General features: G+C 43.3%; 1 protein-coding gene across 1 annotated transcript in view; it reads left to right on the top strand.

Annotated features, from left to right (window-relative positions):
• Nucleotides 1-3,304: 3,304 nt before the first annotated feature.
• The window catches only part of taok1 (TAO kinase 1), a 36,526-nt gene continuing 16,030 nt past the window's right edge, over nt 3,305-23,800 (top strand). Inside the window, exons 1-5 of the mRNA XM_003227167.4 lie at nt 3,305-3,530; nt 20,123-20,355; nt 21,084-21,155; nt 22,973-23,074; nt 23,600-23,645. Of these exons, the coding sequence (XP_003227215.1) occupies nt 20,224-20,355; nt 21,084-21,155; nt 22,973-23,074; nt 23,600-23,645 (352 nt within the window). The 5' untranslated portion in view covers nt 3,305-3,530; nt 20,123-20,223. The remainder of the gene's footprint in view (nt 3,531-20,122; nt 20,356-21,083; nt 21,156-22,972; nt 23,075-23,599; nt 23,646-23,800) is intronic.

Here is a 23,800-nt window from a genome sequence, read left to right as displayed (position 1 = left end):
CCATACCTTACAACAATGATGGGCAACCTTTTGCATTTGGTGTGTCAAAATTCACCCAAAAAACCTAGCATGACTTGGGTGGTGTGTCACTTCGAGAAAAAAACCATAATTTCACAATATGTATAGTTTAAATAACAAAAATATATAATTGTAATACAGTACAGTCTCACTTATCCAACAATCACTTATCCAACGTTCTGGATTATCCAATGCATTTTTGTAGTCAATGTTTTCAATATATCGTTATATTTTGGTACTAAATTTGTAAATACAGTAATTACTACATAGCATTAATGTGTAATGAACTACTTTTTCTGTCAAATTTGTTGTATAACATGATGTTTTGGTGCTTAATTTGTAAAATCATAACCTATTTTGATGTTTAATAGGCTTTTTCTTAATCTCTCCTTATTATCCAACATAGTCACTTATCCAACATTCTGCCGGACCGTTTATGTTGGATAAGTGAGACTCTACTGTATATAACTGTATTCAATAAATCAAAAACTATTTACTACCATTATTTCCATGTACAACAATCTATGGTACCTCTTGCAGTTTCCATGCTGATTTCTCTCTATTCCAGTTTCAATGTAGTCATGAGCAATGAATAATATAATAATAATATAATAGTAATAATATGATAATATACTACAATAATAATATAATAATAATAGAATATATATATATATATATATATATATATATATATATATATATATAAATAAATGTGCATCATTCCCATGGAGTAAACAACAAAACCACTGGACCAAATCACACCAAATTTGGCCATAAAAGACATAGTCATCCAATCTGCATGCAGGAGCGTGCCAGCAAAAATGGCTAGGCGTGTCAGTGCTGACACGCGTGTCATAGGTTGACCATCACTGCCTTACAACCTCTGAGGATGCCTGCCATAGATGTGGGCGAAACATCAGGAGAGAATACTTCTGGAACATGGCCATACAGTCCGGAAAACATACAACAACCCAATAATAACTTTATTTTTATACACATGGTACATAGAAGTGCATAAACAATTATTGTATTTCAAAAAAACACAAAATTAAAAACTTGGCATTATGCTAAATATTCTTTGACCGGTATTTATTTATTTATTATTTACTTTTATATTCCGCCCTTCTCCCCCCGAAGGAGGTTCAGAGCGGATCACAATTTATATGTACATACATTATATTATATAATTAGGTAAAAGTTTCCCCCTGATGTTACGTCCAGTCATGTCTGACTCTGGGGGTTGGTGCTCATCTCCATTTCTAAGCCGAAGAGCCGGCGTTGTCCGTAGACACCTCCAAGGTCATGTGGCCGGCATGACTGCATGAAGCGCCATTCCCTTCCCACCGGAGCGGTACCTATTGATCTATTCACATTGGCATGTTTTCGAACTACTAGGTTGGCAGAAGCTGGAGCTAACAGCGGGCGCTCATTCCCCTCCCGGGATTTCAACCTGCTACCTTTCGGTCTGCAAGTTCAGCAGCTCAGTGCTGTAACACACTTTGCCACCGGGGCTCCATAAAACATATTATTATGTTATAAATCACTTTTTAATAATAATAATAATAATAAAACAGTAGAGTCTCACTTATCCAAGCGTCACTTATCCAAGCCTCAGGATTATCCAAGCCATTTCTGTAGTCAATGTTTTCAATATATCATAATATTTTAGTGCTAAATTTGTAAATACAGTAATTACAACATAACATTACTGCGTATTGAACTACTTTTTCTGTCAAATTTGTTGTATAACGTGAAGCTTTGGTGCTTAATTTGTAAAATCATAACCTAATTTGATGTTTAATAGGCTTTTCCTTAATCTCTCCTTATTATCCAACATATTCACTTATCCAACGTTCTGTCGGCCCATTTACGTTGGATAAGTGAGACTCTACTGTAATTATTATATTGCATTATTATTAGTATTATATTGTATTACATTGTAATATTATGATCAATATTATACGGTGCTTTGCCGCCATCTAGTGGCCACATCAGGAAACTTCACACATACACCCCAGTTGGGGATATTATTTTCACCCAAAGGCACTCCTGCATTGAACCCTTTTGGGGATGGGAGGAAAGGGAAATATTTATTGTATTACATGATAACACTATGATCAGTATTATATGTATATGCAATAAATTATATTATTAGCATAGTATTATACATTGCTATAGTGCACTTCAACACTATACAACAATATTATTAGTCATATTACAAGTAACATATAATATACAATTATTATATATCATTATATTGTATTATATTATTATACCACATAACATATATAAAGACACTGCCAGTATATTATACTATTACACTACCAGTATATTAGAATTCATTGTACTACAGTAGAGTCTCACTTATCCAACATAAATGGGCCGGCAGAAGCTTGGATAAGCGAATATCTTAGATAATAAGGAGGGATTAAGGAAAAGCCTATTAAACATCAAATTAGGTTATGATTTTACAAATTCAGAACCAAAACATTATGTTATACAACAAATTGGACAGAAAAGGTAGTTCAATACGCAGTGATATTATGTTGTAATTACTGTATTTACAAATTTAGCACCAAAATATCACGATATATTGAAAACATTGACTACAAAAATGGCTTGGATAATCCAGAAACTTGGATAAGCGAGGCTTGGACAAGTGAGACTCTACTGTATATATAATACACTACCAGTATATTAGAATTATATAATACATTGTACTATATCATAAGTTGTGGTATATGTAATCTAGAATATAATATATTCTTAGCATAGCATAATATTAGTAACATATATTGTACTATTAGTATTTATATAATATATTGTACTATATCATAATAGAAATTCCCGAAAAAAATATGATTAATTAGGTCCATTCCACTCCTTTCCCCATATTTCGTCCCTTTGGTACAGTCCAAGTACTTTCCCTCCCTTTGTTCCACTTGGTGCAGTCCACTTTCCCCTTTTAAGCGCATGCGCAGAAGAGGCAACTCTAGAAGAGCTGTCATGGCTCAGTCGCCCTTGCGCATGCGTAGAAGAGGCGAATCTTAGCCAAGCTGGACCTCCTCTCACTCGCTTCGGCGCATGCGCAGTGGCAAAGGGAGCCCAGGACGACCTTGCGGAAGAAGACACAGGAGAGCGAATGCGAAGGGCGGCTCAATTCTCGCGAGAAGATGGGGAATACCCCGCCCCTTGGAGCGGAATCTCGCGAGAGGGGCGTGAAGGGCAGGCCCTGTGGCCCCGCCCCGCTGCTGTGGTGAGGGGGAAATCTCGCGGCCGGCCAACCCCAGCTCTCGCGAGAAGAGGCAGAAGAGGAGGAAGGAGGAGAAGGGCGGGCGGAGGCGGCGAGGGTTGAGGCGAAACCGGAGGCGGAGGGAGAAAAGGGAAGGGAGGAAGGCGGCGGAAGGGAAGAAGGGCCTTTCCCTCCTCCTCGGAGACGGGCCTGAGCGGGAATCGCCTCCAAGGCGACATCGGAGGGGGAAGAGGCCTGCAGGGAGGCCTGAAGCCTGAGGGTGAGTGACTGAGGGAGAAGGGAGGCGGTTAGGAAGAGCCTCTTGGGCCTGGGGAGGGAGGGCGGGGCCTCTTTTAGCCCCGCCCACACAACAACAACAACAATAATAATAATGAGGAGGGGGCATTGAGGTCGCTCCGTGGGAGGGGCCTCAGGAAAATAACATGGGGGCGTGGCCTAGCAGGAAGCCACGCCCCCTGTCATTCTCCCCAGGAGGGGGCAGAGAGAAAGGGGTCTATAATATCTATACACAGATCGATATATAGATCCATACATAGGTAGGTCTATATCACTATACATGCATGTGTATCAAAGTATGTCTATTTTATGTGATCTCATTAGTTTTATTGTTGATTGATTTGTTTTATTGTCGTGGTTTGTATTGCCTGTTTGGCTTGGGCTTGGCCCCATGTAAGCTGCCCCAGGTCCCTTCGGGGAGATGGGGCGGAGTATAAAAATAAAATTATTATTTTATTATGACACAGCAAACAAGATAGATATGCTGGATTTCGTATCACAAAATCACAAGTCGAACACTTCCCAAGTGTCTAGGACTGTGTGATGTATTTTCGGATGATGCGTGTAGATCCCAGTCGGGTGGCCTTTTGCAGTTGGCAGATCGTGATTTTGTCAATGTCTATTGTTTCTAAATGCCGGCTGAGATCTTTTGGCATGGCACCCAAATTATTATTATATTATGTGTATTCATCTATGCATTTATTGATATACAGTAGAGTCTCACTTATACAAGCTAAACGGGCCGGCAGAAGCTTGGATAAGAGAACATCTTGGATAATAACGAGATATTAAGGAAAAGCCTATTAAACATCAAATTAGGTTATGATTTTACAAATTAAGCACAGAAACATCATGTTATACAACAAATTTGACAGAAAAAGAAGTTCAATACGCAGTAATGTTATGTTGTAATTACTCTATTTACAAATTTAGCAGCAAAACATCACGATATATTGAAAACATTGACTACAAAAATGGCTTGGATAATCCAGAGGCTTGGCTAAGTGAGACTCTACTGTATTTATACCAATACTAGCTTGGTGTACTAGGTTGGTACTAATTCACTTCTATAATTGTACCAAATTCATAAGGTTATGGGGGAACTACAGTTCACATCATGCTAGGTTAACCTCAAGAAACGCCTCCGGTGGCCTAGGGGATAAAAGCCTTGTGACTTGAAGGTTGGGTTGCTGACCTGAAGGCTGCCAGGTTCGAATCCCACCTGGGGAGAGGGTGGATGAGCTCCCTCTATCAGCTCCATACGGGGACATGAAAGAAGCCTTCCACAAGGATGGTAAAACATCAAAACATCCAGGCGTCCCCTGGGCAACGTCCTTGCAGACGGCCAATTCTCTCCAGAAGCAACTCCGGTTGCTCCTGACACGAAAAAAAAACAAAACCTCAAGAAACTCCCATCAGTACTCCCATGCAGCATGTATACTGCATAAGTATACATGCACGTCTATGCATCTACGCATTCATTTATATATTTATGCCAATATATCATATCTAGATATCAATCTAGATCAGGTATGGACCAACTTCGGCCCTTTCTCCAGGTGTTTTGGACTTCAACTCCCACAATTTGGCTGCGGGGGGGGAGGGCCGAAGTTGGCCCATGCCTGATCTAGATACATAAACAGTAGAGTCTCACTTATCCAACATAAACGGGCTGGCAGAATGTTGGATAAGCAAAAAAGTTGGATAATAAGGAGGGATTAAGAAAAAGCATATTAAACGTCAAATTACATTATGATCTTACAAATTAAGCAGAAATTAAGCACAAAAAGATCATGTTTTAAAACAAAAGGCAGTTCAATACATGGTAATGGTATGTAATAATTACTGTATTTACGAATTTAACACCAAAACTTCACAATGTATTGAAAAATTGATGACAAAAACATTGACTACGAAAAGGCAAAGTGTGTTTTAAGAACCAAGACAAAGAATGTTAAGTGTCCTGTATGGAGATAGCTTTAAAGGCCTTCTGATTCTAGCTGGCTGTTTATGTTAGTTTTCAACAAGTCAGAATTGGTGGAAGAAAGTGGTATTGAAACAGAATGTTGGATAAGCGAAGGTTGGATAAGCAAGACTGTACTGTATACACAAATTATCTAAATTTCTATACACTTATATCTATCTATCAACTTAGAGATGTATCTACCGGTATATCTATACATATATGTCTATTATAGAAATATACATACCTACTCAGATGTACCTGTATCTGCGTATAACATGTTTTTTTCTATATCTATACAGATATTTTGTAGACTCTCAATTAAACAAAACTCTCAAGCAACTGAAAAACGCAAAAAATCTGTTTTTATAATACAGGAAAATGGATTATGTTTCCATATTAATATTAAGTCAATACAGAGTTTATGGTATGCTATAGTATGGGGTATCATATTAGTTAGACCTATAGTATCTCTCAAGCAACCAGAAACTACAATTATCTGGCATCTACCAATCCCTATGAGTGCCATGAGTTAACTGAGAGTCTGCTGTATATAGAAAGATAAGTCTGACTTAGTCTGGAATACAAGGTATACAAAGCTGCTACAAGATATAGATATATGTAGGTTGAGTCTCCCTTGTCCAAATTGTTTGGGATCAGATTTTGATTTTTTTTCCCCCATCTACATCACGAGACATCTTGGAGTTGGGACCTGTATCTAAACATGAGATCTATGTATGCTTCATAGGTGCTGAAAGTAGTTTTAGGCAATGTTTTAAATAATGTTGTGTAAGAAACATAGTTTGTATGCACTGAGTCATGGGAAAAGAAGGGTCTCACTCTCTGTCGCCATTCTGACAGCTTTGGATTTTGCAGTATTTTGCATTTCCAGATTAGGGATGCTCAATTGGTATGTATAGCTGGGTCTGCAAGATTGCATCTGTTATCTCTCTATCCAATGTATTTATGTGTTTCTGTATCATATTTTGGCAGATGAGACAATAAGGCTCCAGAGCAGTTTTGGGGGAGATTTGGGCTGTGTCATAGGGGAAGAAGTGATACAAATCAATATGGATTAAGAAGCGGAGGGGGAAAGCAGGAAATGTTAAGGGGAGGAAGAGGGGCTCTTCTGTAGGGAGTAGAAGCTCTGATTAAAATCGAATAGAGATGTGGCTTATTTATGGGGTGGTGAATAGGATGTCCCTGTTGTTAATGGAAGAAGGGCAGGAAACCAGGATGTGAGAATGGGATGGTTTCTTCCTTCTCGGAGCGGTACAGAGGCTCCTTTGTTTTGGAGGGCTGGGGATTAGGGGGTGTCCATGGCCGAAAACAAGCAGCAGGTCAGACACTGAGAGATAAGTGAGTTGTCACAGGATACCCTTTAACCCATTGCATGATGCTCTCAGAGTTGACACAGAGAGAGGGTATACATGCATTATATTTTCTTTGTAATGGGTTTGGTTATATCAGTAATTCTGAGGCTAGCTTGCAAAACAGACAGTCGTGAGGCCATTTGAAATCCCTTTTCTATCCTCTCCCTGCCGCCACCATTTCCATTATGACTGATAAGTGATGTGGCATTGTTTAAGAAGAGAGGGAAGAGTGTGCATTTCCTTCATAATGTCCATAAGATCAAACCCTTGGGAGAATGAGGGCCTGGAGAAATGGAGGGTTGATGGTAGGCATATGGTGGTGTTTTTTAATAAGATGTGGCGGACTGTATATGTATGCCTTCAAGTCAACTTAGGACTATCCCATGCACCTCGTGGGGTTGTTTTAAGGAAGGAGTCATCAAGGGTTAAATGCTTTTGAAAATATGAGGCTTGCTCTTTTGGATTTTTAAAGCATCAACAATAGAGAAGTGTGTTATTGCAGATCATGCGTAGATCTGGTCAGTTTGAGACCCTTTGCCATCAGTGTATATGGATGAGAAGGATTCATAAGACAAGTGTGTGAAGGTAGCCCTTAAGGCAAGGAGACGGTCCTAACTATTGAAAAGCACTGCAAAGATTATGGACCAGGATCCTCCCTTGGCCTCTGGGTAGAAAATAACTGAAAAGGGACCCTAATTTGCCCTCCACCCATTGTATTTCCTTTACACATGGGTGGCTTTGTTGCTCAAATCGTTTTTGCAAAAAGCAAAATAAAGACATTCTGCACCTCTTTCATTCTGCTTTATTTACCCTACACTTGTGCATTGGAGGGTTTGTTCCTTTGGATGAACAGGCATGTTTTTATACAAAGCCCTCCGTTTCTCCCTTTCTCTGCCTGTCTTGCTAGTTAATAACAGTGACCTATATTTTTTAAAAGACCTTATGTTGACTCCCTTCAGCAATGGGTTGTGCCTGGCAGCAAAAGAGCATTACAATGCATCCAGTCCAAGATGTCCTTTGGGATGTCAGGTTTCTGCGTCTCCCCTCCTTCATGAGGCCTTCTTGTTTGAGTGCCTTACTCATTGGTTGCCCTGGGAGGCTGTTTGAAAAATAGCCTCTCGGTGAGCCGAACTACGTAAATAGGATTGCTTTGACAGCTCAGCAAGGGGTGTGGTACCAGGAACTGGGCAAATCTCAAAAATCGTGTTGTCATGTGTGCAATTTATTCACTCCTTGGACATATTGATAAATACCATGACTAATCCTCAGATCTTGATGTGGTTATTTCGGCAGCCAGAAAAGGAAGGTATTAGGCCTTTATGTTCCATTTATCGTGACGATCGTTGATTGTGCGGTATTTTTAGGAGCTGAGGTTGTTAAATAACTGTTCTTAAATTGAGCAGGTTCTGCCATTCACTCCCAGCTAAATTCTGAAACATGCCACATAGGTATGCCTCTTACTCATCATTCATGCCGCCAGGAGGATGCTTGCCACCTTTCTTCTGGCTGCCTTGGTCCTTAGAATACATTCCCGCTTGTTGCATTTCTCGTAGTGCGATTTTGTTTTGCAAGTTTGGCTTGCAGCTAGGTCCCAAGGGCAAGCATAGCTGACAGGGGGATTTGACCTTGCTTAAGTCTTCCTTCCCAAAAGTGTGCTCTTCTGTTTTGGATCTCTGTTCCATTCTGTCCATGAGGTGTCTTTTCATGCAAGGAAACGTTCTTCAGTCTGTATAAAATGCATTGTTTTCTCATGCCAAAGTTAGCGAATGGCAGGTATTCTTTGGATGCTTTATCTTGTGTTCCATTTGAAAGTGCAGAAAGAAAAATCTTTTTAAACAGTTTTTTTTGGAAGGGGAAAAATGGGAGAAAATCTCCAAGCTGTGAAGTCATGGGATTTGCAACTTCTCTCTCTCTCTCTCTCTCTCTCTCTCTCTCTCTCTCTCGCTCGCAGGAGTGCAGAACTTCTGCTTGGTTTTATAACTATCGCAGTTGGACAGATATTTTTGTCCTACCAACACATGGTGTATTGAGTGAGGTCTTCTGTTGTTTTTCTACAGGGCTGTGAGAGGTGATCTTGGGAAATGGTATATAAAGGATTTTTGGTCTTGTGTTTGGGTTTCGTATGCTGGTAAAAGATTGTGAAGCTGTTGATTTGGGCGAGAAAGCTGATTTTAAATATTCCATATTACAGTAGAGTCTCACTTATCCAAGTTAAACTGGCCAGCAGAAGCTTGGATAAGCGAATATCTTGGATAATAAGGAGAGATTAAGGAAAAGCCTATTGAACATCAAATTAGGTTATGATTTTACAAATTAAGCACCAAAACTTCATGTTATACAACAAATTTGACAGAAAATTAGTTCAATACGCAGTAATGTTATGTTGTAATTAATGTATTTACGAATTTAGCACCAAAATATCACGATATATTGAAAACAAAACTACAAAAATGGCTTGGATTATCCAGAGGCTTGGATAAGTGAGGCTTGGATAAGTGAGACTCTACTGTATTCTGATTTGGCAGAGACAGTCCTGACTTTTTCCACTTGCTTTGAAAAATGTCCCAGTGTCACTTTCTTTCCTTTGTGGATTTTGTATACTGATGAGGCTTGAACTTGAAGTCAAGATCATAGGTGTGTTTTAAGGGAACAAAAAGGCACACAGGACAGGCACCTTCCACATTCCTGTGCATTAATTTGTGTGCAAAATGAGCCTGGTTCCGGCAAGATTCTTGACCTGGTCAGTGGACAAAACACTTGCTCCAGTCCTGCTCTACCAGTTTCTCTGGTCAGAAGCGTCACACACTTAGCATTGCCCCCATGTTGCGCATTATACAGTTTTCACATCCAACTCCCAGAATCTTTGACCGTTGGCCAAGATGTCTGAGGATTGCTGGGAGTTGAAGTCCAAAGCACCTAGAGGGTCAGAGTGTGGGATTCACTAGTTTATACCATACCTTCTCCTGTTAATGACCCCAGATAGGTGCCTTATCGCAAGAAGAGTGCAGAGGAGTGCAGATGAGAAGGAAAGCTAATGTTTTGAAAGCTTTAGTTTCGTGTAATGAGTCTCCTGCCATTATCTGCTTTCCCTTCCCCCCCTTTGTCTTGAGTGGATTAGGGTTTCTGCCACAACACTGTCATAGTCCCATGCCTTTGCCCAGAGCGCTTGGCCGTCCTTCTGAGCCGGCTGCCTTCAGGAATTCTGGGCCGTACAATGCCGCCTTATGTGGTGATAAGAGTGAAAGGGCTTTGGCCAGTGGCTTTGAGCCAAGGGTGAATAGCTAGGAGGGAGTTTAATTTGGGCAGCCTGCCCATCGTTTCTGCTTTGATTTGGTTGGGGGGTGCTTTGGGGCGGGGAACCACCAAAAAACAGAAAAAGGCCACATTAAAGAGAGTGGCCTGGGGTATCCATTCATGCTCCTGGCTTTTCTTCCTTCTTGTTTGCCCAGGAAAGAGTTGGGCATTGTACCTGAAATGTGTTGGTTGTTTTTTTGTAATACATTGTGGGCTTTTAAAATAGTTTTAGTGTTGCTGGGGTGGGGATTATATGTTGCATGTTTGCTTTGGTGGGTTCTTTAAAAATGTGCCTGATGTAGTCATAGGTAAAGATGGGGTGTAGCATTATTTTCCAGACCTGGTAAGTAACAGAGAGATACTCCTGCTCATACAACCAAGGCAGATATAGATTGCTTACCAGGCAGTTTTAATCTAGGCCTCCTGAATCCTTTGTTGACACATAGCAGAATCTCCTACATCTTGATGTTGAATGAGGAGGTTTGACTGGGATGTGGATGAAGAACCTAGAGTTGCTCTTTCATAGCAGTAGTCCCTCCATCCTGCACAAGAAGCGATACAAGAGCAAGAAGAAGCCCCTGATATGGATTTTCTCTCTCTTCTTCTGCTTGAGTTGTGTGACTGTGACAAGTCAGAGATTTTGTTGGTTAGTCCTGCATGCAAAGCTATTGAGCTGAAGCCCTAATAGGTTTGAGCAGGCAGTCAGAGCCAGTTTGCCACTTTTCTCCTGTGAAAGACGTGTCTGTCTGTCTCACAGCCCTTACGATGCTCCCACAGGTAACAAATACATCATGTCTTCTTCAGACCTAAAGCTGAGCCTCTCAGTGTTTCCTTCCTTCTTGCTTTCGTCTGGTTTCCTTGTACCTCTGAGCCAATTGGCCATGTCCAAGTGGACATTTGAACACAGGTCTAGCCAACACTCAAACCACTCTACCATACTCTCTCTTTCTGCAGTTCTTTTCTCTGAAAGTTGAGAGACCAGAAGTTTTTTCTCTAGCAGTGGATTTGAGTCTAAAGGTGACATCTTGGAGAGGAGTACCTATCTTTTCCCATTTGTATGAAGTGACACAGCTAGCTGTGGGGTCTGTTCCTGTCGTTGCATTGAATTATGTTGAAGTGAGATGGTTGTGTTCTTCACCTGGGGCCTTGTCAACTATGAAACTGTTGATTTTTAAGGTGGTGATAAACAGATATCACTCCGCTCCTCCCCAATGGGATGGCTTACCTTAAGAAACCTCTCTTCTCTCATCTGCCTAACAAGGTACAGGCCTTCACAGTCGTCTTCTCTCAGGAGTGGCCTGAATGCTCTGACTTTCAAATTTGTTGAGGGAGCCTCTTTACTCATCACTCTGTTTGATAAGGCCCTCACTGTCCTGGCGTTTGGTTTTCAGGTCAGTCCATTCCTTTGCGCAGAGAGGAATCTGATCATTTCATACATACTTGTGGTTTTTCGCCGTAGCACCAAAGGGCCTGGAGACCACACCTGTTTTCTCTTCCAGATGCATTACACATTATGCTGGGTGTTGTCTGAATATTTTTTTGGAGAATACGCCAGGGAGGTGCTTCTTGAATGGTGTCCCTGACTGCGCACTTGGACCAAGTTTCCTTGAAACACAGCTTGCCCACCCTTGTTGATCTTTGGCTGCGGTGTCACAATGTGTACATTCCAAGATGCACTCTCAGGTTTATCTGGGGTGACAATTGGGCCTGGCATATGCTTATTAATCAACTTGTAAGGTGTTTTTTATTCCTTTCCTGCTTTCTCTGGTTTGCTGTGAAGGACAGGTGGCTGTGAGATCAGAGCTTAAAACTGACCAAAAGCCTTGGGAGCTATAGGATAGCAAAGCAATACCCCCAATGTAATGGATTATTGGGGAAGAAACTGACATACAGGTATATCTCAAATTCTGGAGGCTGCAGGGTTTGACTTGCGGGCTCTCATTTGCTTGCTTTCTGAAGGAGTAATTCAATCCATGGCAGTTTTGTTGATTTCTCATGTTTTTAATTTTGCTTTTTTTTGGTAGCCAAAATGGGCTTTGAAAAATAATTAGTTGCAGTTGGTGCCGCAACTAGGGCATGTTCAGACCAAAACCCATTAGCTTTCGCAGTTCTCATCTTCTTTTAGCCTTGCTGCCCTGTTTGAAAGAAGGGCAAGAAACTGTCTCCAGGTTTACAAGAAGTCTGGCCTTTTGCAGGCGATTTCAACTTGCCCGAAGAAATGAGTTGAGTGCTGATAGTTTAATAAATAAATGAGCCCAAACTGTGAGTCATTCTGCGAACGTCTGAGAGAGGGAGAGATGACCCTGCTTGCAAGGGAGAATATTTCTATATTTAAATTAACAGAGGGAGGCTCAAGTCCAAGCTTGTTTCTGTGCTCATGGCGTGAGCACCGAGATTCAGGTTGTGGTTGCCGTCATAACACTGCCAGTCCTCCTTTGCTGATCCAAAATCCAGGAGAAAGGTTTGGAGAGCTGTGTTGGAAGCAAAAGAGCCCTTTGTGGTGGAAAAGATGGCCTTGCGGTAGTCAGAAGGTTACTCATCTATTTCTCACTGAGGTTGAGATGAAATTCAGATCTTCTTGTGGCGCTGAATTGTCAACTTGCCTAATCCTTTAGAGCTCTAATGAGCCCAGCTGAATATCCACAGGTTGCTTTGACAAAATGTGCTTCGAGGATGGCTAATTTTTATCTCTGTATCTAGTAACCTTGTGAGATTCTCCAGTTCAGACCAGAAGGCTTTGCTGGCCCAGTGTCTTGTTTCTTTCCCCGTATTGGCCAAGGGGCCCTCCATAGAAGGTCAGGGCCCTAGTCCTTTCACCTCTGACCTCTGTTCCTCCTGGAAGAGCCGCTTCAGAGCAGTCAAGTCAGCTGCTCATGTTCAGATGCTGACATTGGGATTTTTCATAATCCCTCTTTAGGCAGAGCTACTTCCGGGAAGCCTCCTCGCCGTCACCGTCCATCTCCCCTTCCTTTCTCTCAAATTCCTTTGGAAGTTTGCTTTGCTGCTGCAGGACTCCTGGCTAGAAGTTGCAAGTTCTCGCTTGTCCGAATGGGACTCATTTCACTGACATGAGTGTCAGCCTCTTCAGAGTTCGCCTCGGTCTCCTGGTGAAGGAACTCGATGTTTGGAGCGCTGACATCTCCATGCCCCAACTGGGAGCCCCTGAGGTTTGGTAGTTTTATTAATCCATTCCTTCCAAAATATTTAGGTAGGATCTCTTTTCTTGCATTTTTAAGCAGGCAAATGGGGAGGCACTTTCCGCCTTCCTGAAATGCGGGTGAGGCTGAACAGATAAGCCCTCCACTCTCAGGACTTTACTAGAGATGAATTTCTTCCACTAGGAAGGAGGAACAAAGGCAAGTTTTGTATTTTTGATTCATCCTCGGCATGTATTAGCGAAGAAGTTTTTCTTTTTGGTCATGTGAGGGAGGGAGGGATAAATGCTTGGAAACTGGTGGAAACTGGACTGGTGGACTTTTCTCCTGGGAGCCATAGCTGGGATAGAGGAATATTAATCTTAATCTATGTTTGAATCAAAGTATTTTTCTAAATTCAGATTCACTGAAATTCATGTTTGTTTCCCCTGTAGCCATCATAGTTCTGCAAAGCATCTGTAGCTCTCAATTTTTTTAATCAGTATGATTTTGGGGAAGGCTTGCCCCCAAACCATGTAAAAGGTGCATGACAATATACAAAAAATAACCCTTGTACTTGATTCCCTTGTTAGAAGAAAGCTTGCAATCAATTAATCAATACCAATGCTCAGATATCTCCTCTGTTTGGTGCTTCTCAAAATTTTGACATACTTCCCACTAGGAAAATATTTGGTCTTGTTGTAAGGGAGTGCAATTGAAAGAGAACTACAACCTCTATCATCCTCCATCATTGGCTGTTCTGGTGGAAGTTGCAGTCCGACCATACCGGTCAAAGGGTTTGTTATGGGCCAAAGTGTTCTTCCATCAAGGGAGAAATGTTGCAAGGTTGCCCAGTGCTTGAAATGGAGCTAAACTTTCTGGGATTGAGATGTAGGCTAGAAAGTGGACCCTGAACTGACCACATCAGAAAATTTCCTAGCCCCTTCGGTCTGTTTTATGACCACATCCCCTTACCATTCAGAAGAGGAAAGTCCATGTTTGAGTGACCAAGGAAGAGTGAGTTGGATCTTATTACACTGCCAGCAGTCTAGTTTTGTTTGAATCGCATTGGAATTGACAACCTGGCTTTAGCCAAACTGGAGACTCCATTTATGGTGGTAGAGAGATGATGGTTAGGACAACCAGCCATCTCTGGATCTCAACTTCGGTCTGTCTTTTGTGCCACATTCCCTTACCATTCAGAAGAGGAGAGGGAAGTCCATCCTTGAGTGACCAAGGAGGACTGAGTTGGATCTTGTTACACTGCCAGTCGTCTAGTTTTGTTTGAATCACATTGGAATTGACTACCTGGCTTTAGCCAAACTGGAGACCTAATTTATGGTGGTAGGGAAATAATTGTTAGGACAACCAGCCATCTCTGGATCTCAACTTGTTTATAAGCGTAGTTGCTGCTTAGCTTGGGCTTAGTCCCCCGCGAGTGGGAAACACAAATCTCTTCCTGCTTCTTGTTCAAATGAATTATCCAGTAAGGTTGAACTAGCTTGTTTAAGAGGTTTCTAAAGTGCTCTACCAAGTGTGTGTATGTGCCTCTAAGCTATCAGTGCTGCCCTTGATAGTTGGCCAACATGTCTCTTCGAGTCTTCTGCTCACTCTGCCTGGATGCAGCCGGAATGGTCCTCCGTGGCTTTGCAACCTTTCCATTAACCAGCAAGAGCCATTCGAATGGGATTTCCGCTCTCACTTGGCTGCGTTTCAGAGTGTGGGTGCTGGATATACCCAGAGGAACCGGCCTCTCCTTGTCTCCCCAATTGTGGCAAGCACAGCGAACAGCCCTCTGGCCATTTCTTCATAGCATTAAGGACCCTTCCTCGCTCTGTCGCTGTGGAAGACTTCCATGCGTCACATTCAGATGACACCCGTTCTGACGCTTCCCCACTTGCTGCAGTGAATCTGGCATTTGGTTGCCCTTTAAAGTCCTCTCAGGGCAACAGAGGCTTCTGTAGTGAGACCTCAAGGGAAGTCCAGAAGCGGTGGGTCTCACATCTGCTTACGATGAAGCCCCTTCCTTGAAATTGCTCTTTTGTAGTAGCTGAAAGATTTATTTTAAAAAATACTGCTGTACTTGAAGACATTCAGGCATGAACTTGGTTGGAAATAATGTTTTCTTACAACTTTCTTTGACTTAAGAGTCATGATTGAACCTAGGACCCACTGTATAAATTTATATTTGTTGTTAGAATCGATTGAATCATAAGATAGGAAGAGACCACAAGGACCATTCACGCCTTGATAGAAATGTGTCTAAGACTTGTACTGAATTCCAACCTCTGATATGTGAAGCAAAAGGATAAAGAATAATTTGGAGAATAATTTGACATAAATAGAGTTTCCCAGCAGAAGGACATCCCCTGTGTTTGCCTGGGAGCTTGAGGACTTAACTGAATTCCAAAGTATATGAACAGAAAGATAATAACAAAGCAAACCAGGGCTGTTGCAGACAACGTGAGTTCCAGTGCAATAGTAGAAGGTCTTCCTTCGGGCCATAGGACATCCAGAAAGAAAATGTCCATCTTGAAGGGGAGAAACACAGGCAAGGGAGACTACCCTCGGAATTTGGGATCTGACATGTTGCTCAACAAGAGCATCTTTGACCCCGTCATCCATTTCTTGCTGTTAGAATAGGCTCTTTGTCCCTGGAAACCATGCACACAGAGAGCCCAAGCATTCATTCAGTAGGCTTCTCGTCGTGGTGGTTTCCCCTTAGATGCAAAGAGATGAACTGTTCTCCTTTGGATGTTGCGATGATGTATAGAGTGCGACATGGGGAGGAAACAAGAACTTCCTTAGGCCCCTAACAGTTCGCTGTAAGCCTTTAGAAGGGAGGAGGATGTTGACTTTGGAGCCCCTTCTTTTTGTTCCACTGACAGATGTGCTGCAGCATTGTGTTGTCGTTCCTGCTTGCTTAACTACTAGACAATTTTGTTAATTCTTTTTAAAACACCTGGAGAAGCTTGCTCAAGAATTTCTCCAGTTCCTATTCTCCACTGTTTCCTTCCTTGAAGTTATAGTTTGCTTATTTTACATTTTAAAGAGGATGGTGATGTCCAGTGGAGGCCTTTCCTTCCATCAGGTAAACCCAAATGGCTCTGTAGACGACTCATAGCCATTCCTGGACAGTATCGTTGCCATGTGATCCATTTTTGGCCCTTGTGCGGACGTTGTGTTTGCATTCCCAGCGATGCGATAACAGCCACGATGCAGCTCTGGTTTGTGTAGACCTCATTGAGCTGAACTGAATAGCCCCAGTCAAGGTTGTTTTGTGGGGGATTAGGCTTGTGGGCAGCGGTCCCAAACTGCAGTAAAGCTCTTTTCTGTTTCAGAAACCTTGGGTGACCACTTCTCCAGGGCAAGGGAAGGGAGGGCTTGCTGAAAGAAAACACTTGAGAAACCGATGGCAAAGGCAGTTTGTCTTATACCCGCCCCTCCTGTAACACAACGCGTGTTACTAGGTGAATAATAAAAATGGCAACTTAGGAGAGAATATAGAGGAGCTTCACAGCCTGTTCTTCCTGTGGGTTTTCTTTCTGCAACCATTGTGTTTGTCCTCCTCCTGTTCCTTCCATAGGTGGGGATATTGTTGTGCAATGTGCTGTTTGGTCCCTGTCTTTTGGTGGCACTCCAGATCTCATTCTGGTGATGCTTTTGGTGGCACCCCAAATCTCATTCTGGTGGTGCTTTTGGTGGCACTCCAGATCTCATTCTGGTGATGCTTTTGGTGGCACCCCAGATCTCATTCTGGTGGTGCTTTTGGTGGCACTCCAGATCTCATTCTGGTGGTGCTTTTGGTGGCACCCCAGATCTCATTCTGGTGGTGCTTTTGATGGCACCCCAGATCTCATTCTGGTGGTGCTTTTGGTGGCACCCCAGATTTCATTCTGGTGGTGCTTTTGGTGGCACCCCAGATCTCATTCTGGTGATGCTTTTGATGGCACTCCAGATCTCATTCTGGTGGTGCTTTTGGTGGCACTCCAGATCTCATTCTGGTGATGCTTTTGGTGGCACCCCAGATCTCATTCTGGTGGTGCTTTTGGTGGCACCCCAGATCTCATTCTGGTGGTGCTTTTGGTGGCACCCCAGATCTCATTCTGGTGATGCTTTTGATGGCACTCCAGATCTCATTCTGGTGGTGCTTTTGGTGGCACCCCAGATCTCATTTTGGCAACTTGAGGTTTTTCAAGTGGGGCAACTGATTGTCTGTTCAGGGCACAGTGTTAGCCTGGACTACAAGACCTTCCTTCTATTCCAGTCAGTCTGTCCCTATGTCCAACTCTTTTCTGTAGCTTTTGGCCAGCGTCGGGAGGGCAGACTTGTCAAGACCCCACCTCTCCGGTGATGAGATGCATGGAAAAAGGGGCGTTGTGGGATTGCCCTGTTCTCTTTTGGAAAAGTCCCTCCTCCCTCTTAGTCAGATGGGCCTTCAAGAGAGAAGCATGACCTCATGATTGCTTGAGCCCAGAAGAATGTCTCCAGTACGACTGTGTCACTTGTCAGGAGGCCCCTCGCTGACCCGTCCCCCTTCCCTTCTTCCTCAGGTTTCTGGCTATTGTTTTGGCAATGGGCTGTCAGTCGAGAAGGAGACAAAAACCCAGCCTTGTTCTGTGAGGTTAAATTCCTTTTCAGAGCAAGGATTAAGTTGTAGCCTTGTTGACTTTTCCTCCCAGGCCAGGAATGTCTCCAGTAGATAGTAGATCCCTAGTTCCAGTGTGCTGAGAGAGTATATTCTGGTATATACTCCAATAGTATATTCCATTCTGGTAGTATATTCGTTCCTATAGCAGCCTTGAGTAAGGGTCGCTTCCACACTTCTCAGAACCCCCTGGTTGTAATATATGTGTGTGTGTGAGACTAGAAATTTTAGTAGCAAAATTAGCCCCCAAAGACCTGGGTTGACTTATCCACAAGTCAATGTGAATATTATACTTTAACTTCCTGCATGGCAGTGGGTTGGACTAGACCAGTGGTTCTCAGAAATCCCAGCCAGTTTACCAGTTGTTAGGATTTTTGGGAGTTGAAGACCAAAACATCTGGGGACCCACAGGTTGGGAACCACTGGACTAGATGGCCCATGTGGTCTCTTCCAACTCTATAAAACCGCCCTGAGTCCCTTCGGGGAGATAGGGTGGTCTACAAATAAAGTATTATTATTATTATTGTATGACATAGCAAACAAGATAGATATGCTGGATTTCCTATCACAAAATCACAAGTCGAACACTTCCCAAGTGTCTAGGACTGTGATGTATTTTCGGATGATGTGCGCAGATCCCAGCAGGGTGGCCTTTTGCAGTTGGCAGATCGTAATTTTGTCAATGTCTATTGTTTCCAAATGCTGGCTGAGATCTTTTGGCATGGCATCCAATGTGCCGATCACCTGCACTGGTTTCTGCCAGAGTCTTTGCAGTTCAATCTTGAGGTCCTGATAGCGGCTGAGTTTTTCCTGTTATTTTTCGTCAATGCGACTGTCACCTGGGATGGCGACATCAATGATCCAAACCTTTTCCTTTTCCACAACTGTGATGTCTGGTGTGTTGTGTTCCAGAACTTTGTCAGTCTGGATTCGGAAGTCCCACAGTATCTTTGCGTGCTCATTTTCCAATACTTTTGCAGGTTTGTGATCCCACCAGTTTTTTACTGCTGAGAGGTGGTACTTGAGGCATAAGTTCCAATGAATCATTTGGGCCACATAGTTGTGCCTCTGTTTGTAGTCTGTCTGTGCTATTATTATTATTATTATTATTATTATTATTATTATTGTATGATCAAAAAAGGACTTAGTCCAACATTGATGTTTTTGCCTTGACTTCTCCATGGGTTGCATAAAAATCCATAATTTTTGCCCAGGACTGTCCTCAATTTATGTATAAGGTTGTTGTATGTATGAGGGTGACTTAAACATGAGTATAATATGGTACGATGGAGTCCTTCTTCCCCATTCAAAACCTATCCAGAGAAAGCATTGGAGGAGTTGGAACCCACCTCAGATAATGTCCTCCTTCCTCTTAGTTCCCTACAGACGCATCGGATAGTGACTTCTATCTTCTCGACTGGCCATTATTGTTTGTCCATTGACCCTGGAGATTACCAGGTTAGAGAACGTTGCCTTAAGACCTAGCTGAAGGGTTTTGATGGTAGCCATTGAGAAACTATGCTGTGGGCTGTCATATTGAACATTGTTTGGGCTCTGGGACATTTTGCCAGTGTTTTAGCTAAAACAGGCAACTAAATAAAGCAAAGGCAAGGAATGGCCACCTCTCCAGAAGTCACTGACCCAGCATCTGTCCTCTGCCAGTGATGAGAGCTGCTGCTCAACAGTGTCCAAATGTCTTACAATTCCTCAGGCCTTCAGTCTAGTTGAGGTGGATCCCTCTGCAGCCTTTTGCTGATGCCCCTGTGCCTTGGAAGCTGCCTCAAATGTCGTCACAGTTTCCTTCTGAAATCGCTCCTGACGTTTGCAGAGAATCGGGTGGAACGGGAGAGGTCTTCTCAGCATTCGGCACACTCTCCACACTCGTTTCTGGCTCCATTGCTATAGAAACCAGGCTTGCTGGAGCTTCTGAAACGATGGTGGGAATATACTGTGGGTGATCTAATTGCAAACGGGGAGCGTCATTGCATAATCCCCCCCAATAATTGTATAATAATTGGGCGAAGATTATATTATTAAACACTGGGTCCTTCCATGATGCCCAAGGACCACGCGTGGAGGAAAGTCAACGTACGTCTCTGGGCATCGTGATGACGCAGCCTCTTCCTCTTAACGTGTCCATTCCCTCCTCCCTTCTGTTTGCAGTGATCCATGCTGACGAAGCGCCATTCGTGCAGATGAGCCCGGGGCCCCGGCGGCGGCAGTGGCACTCCAAACCCAGATAGTTGGTCTTGAGACCCGTCAGGATGCCATCCACCAACCGAGCGGGCAGCCTGAAGGACCCGGAGGTCGCGGAGCTCTTCTTCAAGGAGGACCCGGAGAAGCTCTTCTCGGACCTCCGAGAGATCGGCCATGGCAGCTTCGGTGCCGTTTATTTTGTAAGAGGGCTTGGGGGGCAGTGGACTTTGGGAACTGATCGTCTCCTGCTGCCCTGAATTGGGGGCTTGTTCCAAAGGGCCTTAGTACTTGGCTCCAGTGTCCTCTTCAAGTGCCTCCCGGGAACAATAGCAGGCCGAACAAAAGCACGTTGTTGTGTGGGAACGGAGATGCCTTGCGGAGCCACATACTGGGTGCTATTGTCAGGCTGGGGTGCGGGGCACAGCTGGGGTCTCAGGTCCCTTTGCAGAGTGTGCCTCGCACCAGGTAGCAAGGCCACAGAGGCAGTGTTGAGCAAAGGAAAGAAATATAGTGTTGGATGAATGTCTGGGCAAATTCAACTTGCTAACTCTGTGTGAATAGAGTCATGGAAACAAGGAAAAAGCACTTCCTTTCCTTCTCTTTCTGTGTTTTTTCTTGCTCCTTCCCCATTCATAGTGATGGTATGGCCTGCCATGACATCATGCAATCCTTCCATGGAGTGTGCCAGTCAATGTGGCTTTCCTGCAGTGAGAGTATTTTGCCTTTGATGTCTTTTTGGTGGGCAACCAAGCCTAGTTGAGCCAATGCCCCATCTTCCTCAGCCCTGCACCACTCCTCTTCCCGTCACCGTTCAGTCTTTATCATAAGATTTTGGGAGTTGCGATCTAGAAAATAAGGAAGCTTTTAATTTCTGATGGGAATTTTTAGTAACCCAGAGTATTCATGCCTTGTGTCTTTGGCCTTGCAGGCACGCGATGTCCGAACCAACGAAGTGGTGGCCATCAAGAAGATGTCTTATAGTGGGAAACAGTCCAACGAGGTGCGTGAATTGACCATACAATTGAGGTTCAGAGGCCTCACTCTGAAGCATCTATGCTTCAGAGGCATCTATGCTTGGGTGAAACGCTTCACATGTGTACAAAAATGGTCTTGGAGGCCAAGAAGAAGTGCTCTCTGAGAGATACTTTGCAGGACCTCTGTGTCAGTTTGCCTTGGAGAGGAATGGGCCAACTGCTTTCAGGAGGAATGGAAGCATACTGTATTCGTGTCCAGGCTTTCCTTTGTCGCCTTCTGCCTTTTAAAACCTGTATGCACAGAATCCCTCCCTCGCTCCGGCCTGACAAAAGGAAACTTGCTAGGAATGATAGGCGCAGACATGACGGCAGGAGACGACTACACAGGGCTTGCCTGCCAAACTGAATCAAAAGGCCGCTCAAGCAGAAACGGCATCCCGGCTCCCCTTCGCTCCGAACCAATTTCGTCCCGAGGAACTTCACAAAGATAACAGCGGCGGCATGAGCGTGGGAAAATGCCGGTCCTGGCAGATTAAGGGCGGCTTTGAGCAGCGAGAGCTGGCCGGGGAGAGGAGGAATGTCACGCATTGGCTCCGACTCAGCCGCTTAGCCAGAGGCTCTGGATCCTGGGCCCGATAGGAAACTGAGACCTTCCCTGTTTCTGTGGTGTTTCCAAAATCCCAAATTGTTTGAAAACAGGCACCTCTTACTCCTGTTATTACTACAATAGTAATAGCAATAACAACAACAACAATAATCCGCTTTCCTCTCTTAAACGAGACTTAAAGTGGCTTTCCCTCTCTTAGCACACCACACGTAAAGCTCCTAACCAAATGGTGTCATGGGAGGTATCCCAATAAAAGGCTTAAAAATTACATCAGTTTGTTGTTATTGTTGTTAAAGAAAACCTAGTGAAAGAGTAATACTGATACCGAAGCAGAATATTTATAATAAACTACAGTGTTCCTTCACTACTTTGCGGTTCACTTTTCGCAGATTCGCTGTTTCACGTTTTTTCAATAAACTCTAAAAGACTATTATAAATTATAAAAATTGCAATTTACAGCCTAAGGAAGGGAGGAAGGAGAAGCCAAAGGGAGAGACAAGGAGCCCAAGTGGCAACGGGAGGAGAAGGAGGCGATTTATCAACACACATAAGTGAAAATCCGCAAAGTAGGGATGCTATATTTATTTTAATATTTATACATCATTTCAGTAGTTATACACTATTTTAAGTCTTTATCAACCAAAGACTTAAAATAGTGTGTAACTACTGAAATAATGTATAAATATTAAAATAAATATAGCATCCCTACTTTGCGGATTTTCACTTATTGCGGGTGGTCCTGGAACCTAACCCCAGCAATAAGCGAGGAAACACTGTACTACAATCTCCCAAGGCAAATGCTTTCTACATTGACATAGATATGCAAACTATACTAACCCAAGAACAAAAAGATAATTAGGTTGCTGTGAGTTTTCCAGGCTGTATGGCCATGCTCCAGAAGCATTCTCTCCTAATGTTTTGCCCACATCTATGGCAGGCATCCTCAGGGGTTGTGAGGTCTGTTGGAAACGAGGCAAGTGGTTTTATATATTTATGGAATAATGTCAAGGGTGGGAGGAAGAAAGCTATTTGAGGCAAGTGTGAATGTTGCAGTTGATAACCTTGATTAGCACTGAATAGCTTTAAAGCTTGGCTGCTTCCTGCCTGGGGGAATCCTTGGGAGCGCCTGTCCTTCATTGGAAGTTATTGCAGGACCTTTCGTTTTGCACCCAAAGGCATGGATGGGGCTCTGTATTGTTCTCTCTTGGTCCAACCTGGCCTTTCCCTCTTCCCCAGAAATGGCAGGATATCGTGAAAGAGGTGAAGTTCCTCCAGAGGATCCAGCATCCAAACAGCATTGAATACAAGGGCTGCTACCTGCGGGAGCACACGGCATGGGTGAGCGGACCACAAGCGCTGGGCTTTTGGCTCGGCATCAGACGGCATCAGCGGAGGCCGGCGGGTTTGCGGCCCCTTCCTTGCCCCCTTAAGCCGCTGGACTTGGATCTCAGCCCTCCTTGGCTGACCTTCTCTTCCTCCTCCTAATGCTCTGCCTGCATGATGCGAGATTTACGGAGGCCGTTGGAATGTTAAACCCCAAACAAATAGGGAAAGCCTCCTCCAGGCCCTAGACATTTCCTACATAACTTTTGTAACATCATGGTATTTTATTTACATTACTCTGAGGCACCTCAAGTCTAGAATATTTTAGAATACAGTTCCTATTAACTTCAGTTAATAGGCACTAGAGTCCAAATCATTTGGAGACTATGTGGCCAGAAACCATGGGAGGGATTTGGAGGTCCTGATAAAACCTAGCTGCCCAAGCAACAGGTTTATGGGATTCCCCATTTTAGTTGCACATAGAATTGTAGTTACTATCTGTAAACATTGATGCTTTATTTTCCTTTTTTCTTTCTCCAGCTTGTTATGGAATACTGTTTAGGGTCAGCATCAGATCTATTAGAAGGTATGTCCCTTGCTCCCAGTTGTTGCTGTTGTTCTTCTTTTACTGTATTTACGAATTTAGCACCAAAATATCACGATGTATTGAAAACAGTGACTACAAAAATGCCTTGAATAATCCAGAACCTTGGATAAGCGAGTGTTGGATAAGTGAGACTC

This window comes from Anolis carolinensis, unplaced genomic scaffold (assembly GCF_035594765.1).
Source record: "Anolis carolinensis isolate JA03-04 unplaced genomic scaffold, rAnoCar3.1.pri scaffold_7, whole genome shotgun sequence".
NCBI classification, from domain to species: Eukaryota; Metazoa; Chordata; class Lepidosauria; order Squamata; family Dactyloidae; genus Anolis; species Anolis carolinensis.
Note: the sequence above shows the minus strand (reverse complement) of the source record. Positions and strands in the feature narration are given on the sequence as shown.